Source organism: Gilbertella persicaria (assembly GCF_025201335.1).
Source record: "Gilbertella persicaria strain CBS 190.32 chromosome Unknown B0P05scaffold_17, whole genome shotgun sequence".
NCBI lineage: Eukaryota > Fungi > Mucoromycota > Mucoromycetes > Mucorales > Choanephoraceae > Gilbertella > Gilbertella persicaria.
In genome coordinates, this window is record NW_026251978.1 from 434,684 (window position 1) to 450,352 (window position 15,669).

The 15,669-nt window shown below is 37.4% G+C and overlaps 5 protein-coding genes across 5 annotated transcripts; 3 read left to right on the plus strand and 2 right to left on the minus strand.

Moving 5' to 3' along the window:
* The first annotated feature begins 1,535 nt into the window (after window positions 1-1,535).
* B0P05DRAFT_539842 (eukaryotic porin/Tom40) lies at window positions 1,536-2,944 on the plus strand. The gene is made up of 5 exons (XM_051578001.1): window positions 1,536-1,795; window positions 1,844-1,995; window positions 2,043-2,138; window positions 2,213-2,728; window positions 2,779-2,944. The coding sequence occupies exons 1-5, from the start codon at window positions 1,594-1,596 to the stop codon at window positions 2,818-2,820; spliced, it is 1,008 nt and encodes a 335-aa protein (XP_051435548.1). The 5' UTR covers window positions 1,536-1,593; the 3' UTR covers window positions 2,821-2,944.
* Window positions 2,921-5,856, minus strand: B0P05DRAFT_539846 (E3 ubiquitin-protein ligase RSP5). The gene is made up of 9 exons (XM_051578002.1): window positions 5,711-5,856; window positions 5,574-5,661; window positions 5,389-5,522; window positions 5,032-5,335; window positions 4,900-4,980; window positions 3,849-4,847; window positions 3,662-3,799; window positions 3,220-3,615; window positions 2,921-3,168 (listed from the first exon to the last, which is right to left on the minus strand). Exons 1-9 carry the CDS (start codon window positions 5,802-5,804, stop codon window positions 3,069-3,071), a joined length of 2,334 nt encoding a protein of 777 aa, XP_051435549.1. The 5' UTR covers window positions 5,805-5,856; the 3' UTR covers window positions 2,921-3,068.
* Window positions 5,857-5,895: 39 nt separating this feature from the next.
* Window positions 5,896-7,420, plus strand: B0P05DRAFT_75330 (uncharacterized protein). The gene has a single exon (XM_051583850.1). The coding sequence runs from the start codon at window positions 6,140-6,142 to the stop codon at window positions 7,361-7,363; it is 1,224 nt and encodes a 407-aa protein (XP_051435550.1). The 5' UTR covers window positions 5,896-6,139; the 3' UTR covers window positions 7,364-7,420.
* A 2,747-nt stretch (window positions 7,421-10,167) lies between these two features.
* B0P05DRAFT_539852 (Alpha/beta knot methyltransferase) lies at window positions 10,168-11,150 on the minus strand. Its single transcript, XM_051578003.1, has 5 exons — window positions 10,903-11,150; window positions 10,806-10,856; window positions 10,670-10,760; window positions 10,505-10,618; window positions 10,168-10,459 (listed from the first exon to the last, which is right to left on the minus strand). The coding sequence occupies exons 1-5, from the start codon at window positions 11,128-11,130 to the stop codon at window positions 10,236-10,238; spliced, it is 708 nt and encodes a 235-aa protein (XP_051435551.1). The 5' UTR covers window positions 11,131-11,150; the 3' UTR covers window positions 10,168-10,235.
* A 978-nt stretch (window positions 11,151-12,128) lies between these two features.
* B0P05DRAFT_468923 (uncharacterized protein) lies at window positions 12,129-12,549 on the plus strand (the record flags this gene model as incomplete). Its single annotated transcript, XM_051574463.1, has 2 exons — window positions 12,129-12,396; window positions 12,446-12,549. Coding segments are annotated over 2 exons (372 nt in total), but the record flags the coding sequence as incomplete, so codon positions are not given.
* Between the last annotated feature and the right edge of the window lie 3,120 nt (window positions 12,550-15,669).

Consider the following 15,669-nt stretch of genomic DNA (forward strand, 5'->3'; position numbering starts at 1 on the left):
TATAATTTCTCTTCCTTATTTCATAAAAGAAAAGAAAAAAGATTTAATAATAATGTCATCAATGCAAGCAAAGAGCAATGCGTAAGTACACCTGGATAATTCTTGTGTAAACACAAGAATTATCCAGATCAGACATGAGTATTTTAGACCAAATTGGCTTCAAATATTTATTCATAAAGACGTTTCAGTATTTTCGAGCCTGTTTATCTGGTTTTTGGCAATTTGACAGGCCAAAAACTTGATTGTCATTGCCATTTCATTTTCGTCTACTTCAGTTTCTTCATCGCCTTTTTCTCCCTATTTTTGTAGAAGCGCTAAAGATGTAAATGATTGAAAGTAAAGGCTGACTTTCATCCGAAATAGCTTTACAGATAATTAAAGAAATGTTGTCCAAATTCAAGGATGTATGGCGATAACTGCCATATCATACTGGGATATCTGTCAAGCTTCTTTATTAAGAGATAAAAGAAAAGAAGGGCCTGATCTCAAAGTCAAAAATGGTGAGAAATCATTCATCATCATAAAAAACCAAGTTGCAGTTTTTGTAAGTATATTTTGAATATGTAAATAATACTAAACTCTAATTACATTTCACAGACACATCGCGCTGCGCCTTGGAATAAAACGCTCGATTAGGTTCAGTACAAAGATATCTTCATTGCTACCCAAATTAGATCGTTCACTCTGCCTTCCTGCAAAAAAGATCTTGAGGGTAACATGATGCTCAATACTTTGTTAACATCCTACGGAATGAAGGTAATGAATAGGTAATGAATAACTAACTTGAGAGTACTTATAATTCATGAATCAAAAGCGTCACTCTCTTGACATGTATGCTCAAAAGGAGCAAGTTAAACAGTTCAAGGAGAGGTGTGTATTTTACATGATTTGTTTTCATTGAACTCTTAAAGCCAAAGCTTGTCAGACTCATAAACATTAAAGTGTGAAATGATTTCAATGATCTTATGCATGTAGAGATCGTATTCAATCTCTCATGGTATACGCTTTTTTTTTGAAGTTCAATGAATGTCTTTTCTTTTACATCCCTCATAAAGTTTTCGATTTGCTTTTTGCTTGAGGCTCATAAAGAATGATATCTCAAGACTATAGGGAGTATAGTAATCATTGCCTTCATACCCTTTTGTTAACTTTTTAGGCTTATCTATAATATAATTAACAATTAAGATGACAATATAGCCAATATCTTTGCATGAATTTTAAATACGTTTGCTCCCGTTATTAACCCAAAAGTTATTGTTTTTTGCATAATTGATTCTAGAAAATTTTAAAGCCCACTTGATGCCGTAAATTTTCATTCTGATGTAGTTTTTGTATTCTAAAATGACTACTTTAGTTAGGGCATATCTTTCGAGGATAAGGTTTATAATAAAAGAAAGAAAAGGGGGAACTGTCAGACAAAGTGTCATACTTCTTTTTTAAGCCCCTATCTATGGGTCGAATGGGCAAATCCCAAGAAAGCTAGTCACAGTTTTAGTTTTTTTTTCCTTGTCATCTGGGGGGCAGTGATGAAATTAGTCTGACAGAAATGAGTGCTATAAATTTCTTTCTTTCTATTTCATACAAACGTGAATAATGGCCACACCTGAAGCTACCCCAGCAGCACCTAGATACTTTTCTCCTCTTTCAGGTCCCTTCGGTCTCAACAAAAACCAAAAGCCTTCGGGATCTCCTTGGAACCCTCTCCAATGGCCTGCTTGGTTCACTTACCAAAAGGGACTTCTCAACTTGCCTAGCCCTGGAAAGTTCGAAAGACTTCACGGTGAAGTTACCAAAGGTAACCCATTTTTACTGTTTTCATTATCTAACGTGTCTTTTTGTTTAGAAACTTTCACTGCCAACTATCTTTTCGATGGTGCTCAAGCTAACATTGTTAAAGAACTCTCCGCCAACTTCCACGTCCAACATCAGTTCTCTTTGGGTTCTCAAGTTATGCCTCCCATGTATAACTTCATGTCTGGCTATATGACTGAAAGAGTAAGGACATTATTCCCGAGAATTTTCATATTAATTCATTTTATTAGACCATGTTGCAGGGTACCATGGATAATGACACTAACCTCAATGGTGTCTTGAGACACGCTTGGTCACCAAGCTCTGTTACAAAGGTGGTCGCACAAGTAAGTACATTCAGAAAGAGAAGGGAGGAAGAGGGGATTTAAAAAGACGTCCATCATAACAACTGTCTGCGTAGCTTACCAATATGCCTGGTCACTCTATGATCCAAATTGAACAAGAAGTCAATGGATCAGATTATTCCATGAACTTCAAGACCATGAACCCCAATCCTTTAGAATTGACAGGTCTTTACATGGCTTCTTACCTTCAATCTGTCACCCAGCAATTGGTTGTTGGCTCTGAAATTGTCTTGCAACGCCCTACTCCTGATATGGAAGAAACCGCCATGTCTCTTGTTGGTAAATACACTGGCAAGGATTACATTGCTACTGCACAATTCCAAGGTGTTGGCGCGATACAAGCTAGTTACTATCAACGCATTAATGAAAAGGTTGACTTTGGCGTCGAACTTAATTTGATGGTTCAAGGTGGTCGTAGAGAAGCTGTTGCCACTGTTGGTGGTAAATTTGACTTTAGACAAGCTACTTTCAGAGGTCAAATTGATACTACTGGCAGAGTCTCTGCTGTTTTAGAAGAAAAGATGGCACCAGGTTTCTCTTTCCTTATCAGTGGTGACTTGGATCACATGAAGGTAAACAATTTGACAGTTATGAATTTGTATAACTAATACTTTTATGTTAGGGTCAGAGCAAGTTTGGTGTTGGTATTATGTTGTCTGCTTAGATTTAATTCTCCTATGTTTTCTTTCTAATTGCTTGGTTGATGTGTTTTTTATATATTCACCTTTCTCCATCTAACTAAGCATGTTTTTGTACAAAAAAAATAAATAAAATATTTTCTTTTTTTTCTTATCAGATTTATTTTTTTTTAATGTAAATTGTATGAATATGAGTGGGATTACATGGAATGAAATGTGTTAGTGCAAATAAATGAATTGAGAAAGTAATGGAAAATAGTATGAAAATAAATGCTTATTCTTGACCGAAACCCAATGTTTCTTCTACGGCAAAAGTTAATTTAGACACAAGTGATTCATAGCTCTCATAAGGTGGCATTTCGATACGATTAAAGCTAAATAATAGAGGTTATTAATATAAACGTTGTGGTTAAAATATCACCTACCATGTATGGGCTTTAGGCAGTTGAGTCACTTCACCTGCTTTTTCAATCGTAAATCGTCTTGGGCCATCACTGCCTTGAAGGTCCTTGAAACCATTGACAGGAATACGAGATGTGCCTGTGGTGAACTGCAATAACCTTGACTTCTTTTCACTATCCCAGGTACGAATACATTTCCAGAACCATTGAATCACATCATCTTGTTCTGTGTAGCCTCTATAGTCTGTGTGTTTTTTCCAATCATCAACATCAATCTCCGCAATACCACCAATTAACAATTCCAATTCACGCTCATCAAACACATTGATCAAGTCTTGCGGTATCAATTGATTAAAGCCTTCTTTGAATGCCTTGAATTGTTCCTCAACTCGCTTTGAAATACGCCATTCAGTAACCAAGCTAAACAAAACGTGAGTTATATGAAATCTATGTATTCTACACTTACTCAACATATTCTTTCTTGTTTTCTTCTGTTACTTCAATGTCTCTTCCTCCTTCGATTAAATCTACAGTCACCATTTCACCAAAACGATCATCGTCAACTGAAAAGGTTAATTCAAGAATATCCGTAATGTCATTATTACTATATGTACAGGTCAGTATGAATAGGATAAAGAAAAAGAGTTACTTACAGAATCCACATTAAACTACGATGGAAATCAGCATCGACACTTTCCATATCAGCCACCAAAACCTTCTTGTTCAAAATCATCTTGTAGAAAGATGCAATGAAGAAAGCATCCAAGAAGCGACGATGGAAGATGGCAAGACCCACCACACGACCAATAAACTTGAAGTAATTCAAATGTTCAGGATTAATGCCTGAATGAGGGTTGATCTGCAATGTGTAATTGTCATGAGCAGAGTATTCAAACAAACAGTAGAATGGGTTGAACATTTCATGTGACAATAAAAAGAAGAACTCTCTTGATACACCACCATAATCAAGACCATCTTCACCATCAAATTTGATCATCAAACGCTTCTTGAGATCAGCGGGTGCTTGTCGCATAATTTCAGCATAAGCATCTTCGAAAATATGGTCACGGCGCACCTTAATATGGCATTGACCAGGCACAGGGCGCAGAGCAGGCTGAGAACGGAAATAGATCAACTTGCGACGGAAATCACGCTTGTATTGAGGTACATTTTGATCCAAACTACTGGGTAAACGAGGATCATCCCAAGTGGTTGTCTTGGTATTATGGTCTACAAAGTAAACACGACCTGTGCTTGTCAGACGCATTTCCCAGCCGGAAGGTAAAGCACCCAATTGAGACACAGGCTGGACTTGGACTTGAAGATTAGATCCTGGACCAATGGTATTGATGTATTGTTGACGACGAGGATCAACCCATGTGGTAGTACGGGTATTATGGTCTACAAAATAAGGACGACCCTCGGGATTTGTACGCATTTCCCAACCAGGTGGCAATGGTCCCGAACCTGCAGTGGTCATGTTGGTCTGAACACCCGTAACACCAGCGGCAGGTGTAGATTGACGATGTGCAGTGGACTCAAGTGAAGTCGTGCTACTGTTAGCACTTGAACGTTCTTCAGGTAATCCTCGAGCATTATGTCTACGTCTATGTAACTCAGTTTGGCTTTGATGATCTTCTGTTGTTTGGGCACTAGTCACAAATAAAAATTAGCCTTGCAAACAAATGACAGCATCTCGCTTACGAAGGACGCTTCCAAGTGGTTGTTCTATTATTATGGTCGACGTAATAAGGTCTTCCTAAATGATCCACTCTACGCTCCCAACTAGACAAAAAGAAAATAAGCCATGGTCCTAATCAAGTAAAGTCTAGTTACCCTTCAGGTAAGTCACTATTTCTACTTTCATCATCTGTTCTTGAAGCACTGGCTTCTGGCTGAGTTGTTTGTTGTTGTTGTACTGGTTGTTGTTGTTGCTGTTGTTGTTGTTGCTGTTGTTGTTGTTGTTGTTGTTGTTGTTGTTGTTGTGGTAGCGTACTTTCAGCAGGTTGGCGAGAACTAGACGCAAGTGTATTGACTCCATTACGAATAGGAGCATTTACATTGGTAGATATGTTCAAGATAAGCTTGCCTTGAACAGTTTCGTTATTATTAGACTTTTTCAAGTCTAAAGTTAGCATTTCTATTTTTGTAAACAATGAGCTAGGTTGCTTAGCAAAAGTTTGTCATGGTTACCATCTCCGCCAACAGCAATGTCAAACACGTTGCCAACCTGGACCTTGACAACACCCAAGAAGCCTTGGTCCTTCTTTTTAAACTTTTTCTGATCAAAGACTTGGACAGCAATCACACTTTGGTTTGTCACATTTCTGGTATACCCTCTCTTATTAGTCATTGTTTATTCATAAGATAATACTTGCAAGTCAAAACTTTCATTCCAATAAGGGTTCAGTGTCTTTTTCATCACAGTGGTTGTATGTGTTTGTTCGTTATCGACAGTAACGACAGCTTTCAATCATGGTTAGACCCTATTTTTTTATAAGTTGCTTATAGTTACCAAAAGGGTCTGGCATCTTGAAAAAGAGGTCTCTTTTAACAAGTCCATCTGCAGCAATGACTGTTAGACGAACAGTCCTCGTTGCATTCGACATAATGTCAATAATAGATAGTAATAAAGAGAGAAAAAGAAAGAAGAAAAAAAAAGGATAGAAAAAAGGGATTTTTTTCTGGTAAAGCAAGTACCAAAAAGGCAACCCACCAACCAATCAGTCTGCATTGGTGGCTTTTTGAGTGACGTTATAAATTTGGTTATGTGCAATGTTGGTTTCTTCTACTTCTACCATCATGTCTGAAGATTCCTTTGTTCATGATATCGCTATCGATATTTCTAGAGCTTTAAATCTTACTAACCCTAACGATCTTATTGCAAAGAAGGTTATTCAGTTTGCAGAGACAAACAAGGATTTTGAAAAGTTTAGTAAAGGTAATGAGACAAAACGATCGCGTATGCGATGGACTCATACATGTATTAGTTTGTAGCACATTTGGTCGATTCAGTCGTGAATTCTTGGCAGAGACATACACTAAAATTAACAATCATAAACAAGAAAGTAAGCCTGCACCCAGTAATCCAAATGCAAAACCAGTTCGATCGGATGCTGTAAAGAATGAAGTCCTCATGCTGGGCAATAACTTGCCCGGTGGCCTCATCACACCCAACAAAAACAAGTCATCCAAGCCGGATCAAGAGCGACCTATTTTCAAAGTACCAGCTCTACCTAATAAATCATTGCTTGGTCTAGACGAACTAGCACGTAAAAAACGTCAAGCAGATGCAGCAACAGCAGCAACATCGACCTCTTCAACAGAAAAGAAAGTTCGTTTGAGTTGGGATGAAGAAGAGGAGGAGGAACAACAACAATATCAGTCCAAATCTGATAGTCATGAGAGAATTACACGACACAGGCCTAGCTATCGCTCACAAAGAATGGAAACACCGTCTAATCCAGGTGGTGTCTCTGACGTAGCATTAAAACGATTAGAGGATATGAAACGACGTGATAGACATAGAGGAAGAACCCATCATGATGATAAAAGCCGTAAAGAGGAACCAAAGCCTTCTATTCAACAAAAACCAGAGACGCCTAGACGTGGTGGACTTATCAAGCGTAGTCAATGGTCGAGTATGACACCTAGTAACCAAGGTGCGTTTACGCCTCGTACGTCTATAGGCAATATGACACCAGGAAGACATGATAGTGGTTATCGTATGTCTACAGGTGCAGCCACAGCTGCTGTCAGACGTACTTGGGACCATATGACACCTGCTGTTCAATCTACAGCCTACGACGAAGTAGCGCTTGAATATCCAGAAGAATTCCAAGGTGACGAAGAAGACAGAAGAAAATGGGAGGAAGAACAAGCCCAGTTGGACAGAGAATGGTATCAAATGGAAGACTATGGTGCTGCTGACGATACCCATAATGCATTTGCTCAATACGAAACGCATGATAAGCATAAGGAAGAAGAATTAACTCAGAAGCAACTCAAGAAACTCTCTGCTCGACAAGCACAATACAACAGAGATACTGATATGTGGGAAGCCAGTCGTATGTTGAGTTCAGGTGTTGCTCAACGTATTGAAGTAGACACTGATTTTGATGAGGAAAATGAGGTAAGAATGAAAAAAAAAGTTAAGATGCATGTCTAACTCTACAAAGAACCGTGTTCATGTCTTGGTGCATGACATCAAGCCACCCTTTTTGGATGGTAGAATGGTATTTACAAAGCAACTAGAAGCTGTTCAACATGTAAGAGACCCTACTTCAGACATGGCCATCATTTCTCGTAAAGGCAGCCGACTTGTTCGTGAAAAGAGAGAACAAGCCGAACGAGCCAAGGCCACTAAATTTGATGTTGCCGGTACAACATTGGGTAATGTGATGGGTATCAAAGAAAAGAAGGAAGAAGACACAGGAGTCAGTGACCCCAATGGTGAATCCAAGTTTGCTTCTCATCTAAAGACCTCTGAGGCTGCGAGTGATTTTGCTCGAACAAGAACGATGCGAGAACAACGTGAATTCCTGCCTGTGTTTGCTGTTCGAGAAGATTTACTCAAGGTGATTCGTGATAACCAAGTGGTCATTATTGTAGGTGAAACTGGTTCTGGTAAAACGACGCAATTGACTCAGTATCTACATGAAGATGGTTATACAAAGTATGGTAAAGTAAGCTGTACTCAACCTCGTCGTGTGGCAGCTATGTCAGTTGCTAAACGTGTCGCTGAAGAAATGGGCTGTGAATTGGGCGATACTGTAGGCTATACCATTCGTTTTGAAGACCAAACCTCAGAAAATACGCTGATTCGATACATGACAGACGGTATTCTGCTAAGAGAATCCATGAACACACCTGATTTAGACCAATACAGTGCTATTGTGATGGATGAAGCCCATGAGCGTGCATTAAATACAGATGTCTTGATGGGTTTGCTGAAAAAGATTCTTGCCCGTAGAAGGGATCTCAAGTTGATTGTGACATCGGCTACGATGAATGCTGACCGATTTTCTCAATTTTTCGGTAATGCACCTTGTTTCTTTATTCCTGGTCGTACTTTCCCTGTTGATGTGATGTTTAGCAAGACTTCTTGTGAAGATTATGTGGATAGTGCAGTCAAGCAAACCTTGGCGATTCATTTATCACAACCTGCTGGTGATATTTTGATTTTCATGACAGGTCAAGAAGATATTGAGGCCACTTGTTCAACATTACAAGAACGTCTGGATCAACTCGACAATCCGCCTCCCTTGGCTATTCTTCCTATTTATTCACAATTACCAGCAGATCTTCAGGCAAAGATTTTCCAAAGAGCTGAAAATAATGCACGCAAAGTGATTGTAGCTACAAATATTGCAGAAACATCACTTACCGTGGATGGTATTATGTATGTGGTTGATACAGGTTATTGTAAACTCAAGGTATATAATCCTCGTATTGGTATGGATGCTCTGCAAGTGACACCTATTAGTCAAGCCAATGCCAACCAACGTAGTGGTCGTGCTGGTAGAACAGGTCCAGGGTAAGTTATTTAATTGGTAGACACGATGTATTAATGATTGTATATAGTGTGGCTTACCGTCTTTATACCGAAGATGCTTACAGAAATGAAATGTTTGTTAATACCATTCCTGAAATTCAACGTACAAACCTCGCCAGTGTTGTCTTGCAATTGAAATCATTAGGTGTGAAGAATCTATTAGAATTTGACTTTATGGATCCTCCTCCTCAGGAAAACATCTTGAATTCCATGTATCAACTGTGGATTATCAATGCTTTTGACAACACAGGTGATTTGACAGATGCGGGCCGAAAAATGAACGAATTCCCTTTGGATCCATCTTTGGCTAAGATGCTTATCTCTGCTCAAGAACAAGGCTGTACTGCTGAAGTATTGACTATTGTGTCCATGTTGTCTGTACCCTCTGTGTTCTATCGACCTAAAGAGCGTATGGAAGAATCAGATGCTGCTCGTGAAAAGTTCTTTGTGCCTGAAAGTGATCATTTAACACTACTTCATGTATATACACAATGGAAGATTAACCATTACCGTGATGATTGGTGTACTAAACACTTTGTACATGCTAAAGCCATGCGTAAAGCAAGAGAAGTTCGATCACAATTGATGGATATTATGAAGACAATTAAGATGCCTTATGTTTCTTGTGGTACAGACTGGGATGTGGTTCGGTAAGTAAACACGGCTCATCGTATAAAGTTGCTGACATACCATAGTAAATGTATTTGTTCAGCCTATTTCCATCAAGCAGCAAGATTGAAGGGTATTGGTGAATATATTAACTGTAGAAGTGGTATGAAATGTCACCTTCATCCTACAAGTGCTTTGTTCGGTGCAGGTTTTACACCAGACTATGTTGTCTACCATGAACTGGTCTTGACATCCAAGGAATACATGCAGTGTGTTACTGCTGTAGATCCCTTCTGGTTGGCTGAACTAGGTCCTATGTTCTTTTCTATTCGTGATCGTGATAGAAACTATGGTCAAAAAGAAAAACGTTTGGCTAATCTTGCTACAGAATCTCGTTTGAATATGGAAATGGAAATGAAGATGGGTAAATATACCATTTTGTTTATATGATCATTCTAATTTGATATGTAGCCCGTGAAAGAGAAGAAGAGGAAGAAGCTAAACAAGTACAATCAAGATTAAATACTGCTCGTGCTGGACGCATTGCCACTCCAGGTGCAAGAGATATGCGTACACCCAGGAGACGAGGATTGGGATTGTAACCATTGAAATACCCATAAATGATTTTTTTTTTTTTTGATTAAACATATTTGAATTAAAATGTTTTCATTGGTGTAACATGGTAAAACACCGTGAGAAAGTAAACTGTTCTTATAGATCAATCTGGCTGGGCAATCTGGAGTGAATGAACTGAACACAATTGCCAGTAAAAGCAGTAATTACTGGACATATAAAAATAAATAAGATTCGTCCAATCTGGAAGCGACTTCTTAAAATGACTGTACAATAATTTAATGATAAAAAAAGAGAGAGTAAACTACATAATATCCCATAAATCTTCAAATGCACAACACACTTTGCCACAAGCAACTGAGGCTGATAGAGCATAGCTTGAAATACCAATCTTTTCAGTTGCATATTCATCAGCAAAAGTATCAGGACCCTTAGCCATAGCGCCCACAGCAACAACAACAGGTTGTCCTTCAGGCATTTCTTTGAAAAAGTTGTACAAGCGTACCTTGGATGCATTCCAAGAAAGTGCTACAAAATGTCTAAATACATACGTTTTCTAATTTTCATTCTTACCAATTTTTCTAGCATTTGAAGGCAAGTATTGATCTACTGGGGGTGGAATAATTTCTAATAATTTAGTGTGTCCTTCGATATCACTTGAAATGCTGCCTCTTTCTAATAATTGAACTAGGAAAATAGAGTCAATATACTCTGTTTGATAGACAGATCAAAAATTACCCATCAATCCTGAAAAACGTTTGATAGTTCTTGGTATACGACATGCAGGATTAATACGAATCACCACGCCTTTTGCTGTATGAATATATACCTATTGCGCATATAAGTGTCAGCAACATACAATCATATTGCTTACTTCCAAGTGACCGGACTTGTTTAAAGGGCTGTCTAATAAAGTCAAAAGACACTATAAAACGTCTAAGATATCAAATGCTTATCATTATTTAGCTTACTTGATGAACAATATCAGGTCTAGCATCAGCAATATCTCTACCAAGCCTCTTTAGAACAGACTGGTGTTCGTCACAGTTCAGCAACTGCATCTTACTTTCGCTACGAAAAGGGTTTACACGAGCTGCTTCTAAAGAGGCGTTCTCAAGAACAACAACTACTTTACGACTCTGTGGTTCAACAGGTTGTCCTTGTGTAGGGGCTTCGTGCCACGAAGAGTCTTCAGACATGATATTACAGAGAAAAAAAAGATTTTCTTTGCAAAATCCAAGCAGATGAAAGAAAGAGATGTACAAATTGGAACTGCATTCACAGTCACGTATAAGGTTATTCTTCTTACTTGTCTTGTGCTCCTCATGGACTGCCGGCTTGTTCCTCCTACAAAACCATGTTCATCACTTGTATTTTCATTCAAAATGGATTTGTTGTGTTGTTTTGCCATTTAATCGACTCCAGGCACATGAAAGCATCCTAGCCAATGAAATACCTTTTACGTAAGATCATTGGTGGATGCGCACGAATACCTTTGAATGACAATACCCAAAATACGGTCACGTAGATGAACAATGAAAAGAACTGCAAATTATCTCTTACTGCATAAAATTGTAGTTGGGATCCGTCTTTTAGTTGATTTTCTTCTCATAGATGACAGCAAATTATATCTCGTCTATATTTGCTTAATTTTTTTTTTTTCAAAAAGTCTTCCTCGACAGCTTGTTCAGTTTGAGCTTAAAGAATAGCTACTACTTACAGCTAGCTGTTGGTAGCCAACAACTCTGTTGTTACACGTAAATTGGACCAGGTTTTTTTTATCTCAAAAATGACACCAATTTACTTTTTTTTAGTTTCTTATATCAAAGTACAGTGGTTCCAGTCTCAATTGGTCACTTTCTTGAGAATTTGGTCACTTTAAAAAATAAAAAAAGAACTTCAATTGGTCACATTTTTGGACTCAGTTGGCCACCCTTTTGAACTTCAATTGGTCATTTCTTTGAATCTCGTTTGTTGGACCATTTGATAAAAGAATGTAAACTTTTTTCATCAAATGGTCCAACAAGAATAACATTGACTTATTGTCTGTCAAACCTAAACGAAAAGCTGTAAAAGGGGAGAAGCAAAAAATAAGATTATATTTATTGAGCGTGCTTGATACAAAGTACCATGGTAATGATAAAGTGATATGCAAGTAAGAGATTTGTACTTAGATAATGTTGCAAGCAATATTTAAAACATTTTACCACATCACAGAGCACAAATCAGAAACTTAAAAGATGGTATGAGCATCGTTGGTTATTGTTGTAAGTCAGACTTGGGCAAACAAGGCAACGTCATAAATTTGTTACAGCGCATGGTCGACAATCACTACCAGCGCTCGCTTGTTGATAAGGTGTTTGTGTCCCCATGTAGTAATGCAAGTTCTCTTTTCTCTGAAAGGGACTTGTCAGATCAGTATGAAGTGTTTGATCAGTTAAAAAGCGTTTATGGTAGTACAAAGGGTAAGCTAATAATAGCTATTGTGTAATCTCGTTTATTTATATTCGATAGACATGCTGAACTATATTGCAAACAACGATGATATCTGTATTGTTTCTTTCGACTTTGCTGGACCCTCAACCAACGTTTCTGATTTAAAGGAGTTTGTCAGGTAACAAAAAATAAAACAAAAGTAAAATAACAATGGCTAACAAATCTAACAATTTAGGAACCACAAGAGTATAAAAAAATAATCACTGATCGTTTTTTTTATGAAAACGACTTCAAGAAATTCAAAAGAGACCAGATATTGAATGATAATAAAGTTATGAAGTTATTTGATTGTCGAAAACCATGCGAACAAAGGTCAAAATAATGGTACTATTTTCTAGAATTGATTTGTTATAGGTATCAGTTTATTTCTGTATGTGTTCTTCGTACTCTTTGAAATAAATAAGCATCCAGAGTCAAGAAGACTTGAAATAATGGTAAGGGCTTTCCAAGTTGGTGTTCATTAATCTGTAAAAGTTGTTTTTGGGGGGTTTGAGGTGCTGTATCTCTTATATCTCAAATGTTCAGAATCAATTTGTACATTAGTAAGTAAAAAAGGCTTGTATGGATTTTCGTCGAAGTAAACGTCAATATTTTCAAAACTGTTCATTCTTTTTAAAAGTTTCGCCACATTCAATTGAGTGTATTCTCGAAAAAAAATGCATATTGCTTGCTCCCTTGTTATGTCCATACAGATATACATATGAGAACACGTTCATGAAAAAAAATTCCAACTTTTGAGATGAGCCTATTTTTGCAAAAAAGTGCTTATGATACCTCGATGATTTCCTTCATTTTATTGCTTTACTGAAGAGCAAGAAACTGAATGTGCTACTATGTCAAGAGACTAACATACCAACTCTCAAGTTCAATTATCATCAAGCAATTTGGACAAAATATTACTCAATAGTTAACTTCAACAATGCTTTAAATCTAGAAGAAATCAAAGTATCTAAAGATGGAAGAATGATCCTAGCTAAGCTAACAACTGTTGACAACTCTATCCCGTCTGTATACATCATGAACCTATATGCACAATCAGGTTTAAAAACTGAACAGGTGACCGAGAGAAACAATTTTTTTTAAAACAACAGTCAATCTACTACTCAAGACACCAGAGATGATTCCTGACCTAATCATGGCTGGTGATTTTAATTTTAGTTTTGATAGCGCAAGCAAACACTCTACAAGAACAAAAGCTAAGCCTCAACAACTGATTGAATTCATCAAGGGTCATATGAAAGACTGCATAAATCAACAAGGCGAGCGATACGACTATACCTGCATCCAGAAACAAAGCGATAAGATGTCTTTATCAGCCATAGACTACATATTTGCCGGACTCAATACTTTCAAACAAATGTCAGATGGTGAGGTGGAATTCCTGAGTGACAAATACACAGATCATGCAATACTAAAGAAAACTCTGACTATTGAGCTACAGAACAATGGGAAAGGCATATGGAGAGGCAATCCCTATCTTGCCAAAAATGAAAGATACACTAATAAATTGAAAAGTGAACTTGACAAATATATACAACACAAGTTAGGCCCGGCAATATCAGCACAAGACAAATGGGACTCAATCAAAAATATAGTTAAAAAAGTAACAGTCAACTTCTGCCGTCACCATAACCAGTGGAGAGAAAAGAAATTGAAAGAACTGAATGAAAAGCGAAACAAGTTGCTACGACTTTAAGGCTAAAGGAGGTCTGGGGCTACTAAACTTGCTTGCCCAACAGGGATCTTTACAGATGAGATATATCGAAACTCTGCTCAACTATAAGCAATACAAACGAATCCCAAAGTGCCTGTATGATATAATGATATACGCCCTTCAAATCGAAACGAATAACCCAAGCCTCGAATCTATTATGCTCTTCTCTGACTCTAGATATAAAACATCCCTGAACAAAGACGGTGCATTTGGATTGATTTTGAAACAATGGATGTATTGACAATGCTTTGTAGCCCAAAAGATGAAGCCCCAATATCATTACCAGCAATCGATTGTATGACTCTGCCCCATTCAACTGTATGTAACAATTGGAAAGACAACGCTGAGCTAACATTCATTGGCAGTCCAACCGCAGAAAAGCCTAGTTCAACACTTTTTTAATCTCGACTTAGCAACCAATCAAAAGCTGAAATGAATGGAGTAGACCAGCAATACTATCCAAATTAAAGAAACACACTTCTAGCAACGCATTACAATTAAATCAGTATTTTCTACAACATATTGAACAAAACAATGAAAGAAAGTCTCAACAATCCCTAGGTTTTGAGAAATATCTGAAGGAATTACAACACGACAACGAAGCGATTCTCCACCTAAATAACCAAGGCCTCTGAAGAATACTGCTGGAAAACATTCCTTTAAAAAAGGCCAAACGACTTTAATAATAACATCAAGCCATGCCAATGGAAGCAATTCTACACAGCACCAATGCATTATTCTGCAAGAAACATTTGACTCAAAATTCTACACAACAGAATCCCTAGCAAGCAATTCCTACACAGAAGATGAATAAAAGGCATCAAAGACGGTCGATGTGTCAGTTGCAACCAAACAAAAGATGCCAAACATCTGCTAATCTCTTGTGGAAATAAGACAATGATTTGGCAAGATGTATTCAACAAGTTCCTTGGCTACCCAACCGAAATTAATACAGATAGAATATTCCAAGACCTTAAAAATCTTAGACTTTCGAGATATCTCATCTACAACTTAGATGTAAATATCAACATGTATGACTTCTTTGCGACATAATTCGATCAATTTGGTATAGCCACTTCCAACGTCATTTCCATGGAGTGCCTTTTGACCCTGAAAAAATTTCCGAAGAATCACCAAAGAAACACTAAAGATTTCAAAAATGAAGAAGAAAACAGTAAAATAGTTGATACAAAATGATAATTATATGAAAAGTCACTTCACTCTATGTACACTTGACCATCCTTCAATGTTTTTATTTTTACAAATAAAATTTCATTCAATACAGATGGCAATAACAATACTACAAGTAAAGGACACCATTCCAAAATGTCTTCAATTACTTGGCACTTGACACAATTGTTGATACCCAAGAGATATAGTCATTGATAAAAAATTATAGCAAAATTCAGAGCACCACCAAGAGTGACCAGACCATCGTACTAAAGAATTCTTTAGACGAAAGAAAGGTGAGAAAAAATTTCATTAGGATGTAAAAAAAAAAAATGAAAAACAAAACTCCTTGTTAGTC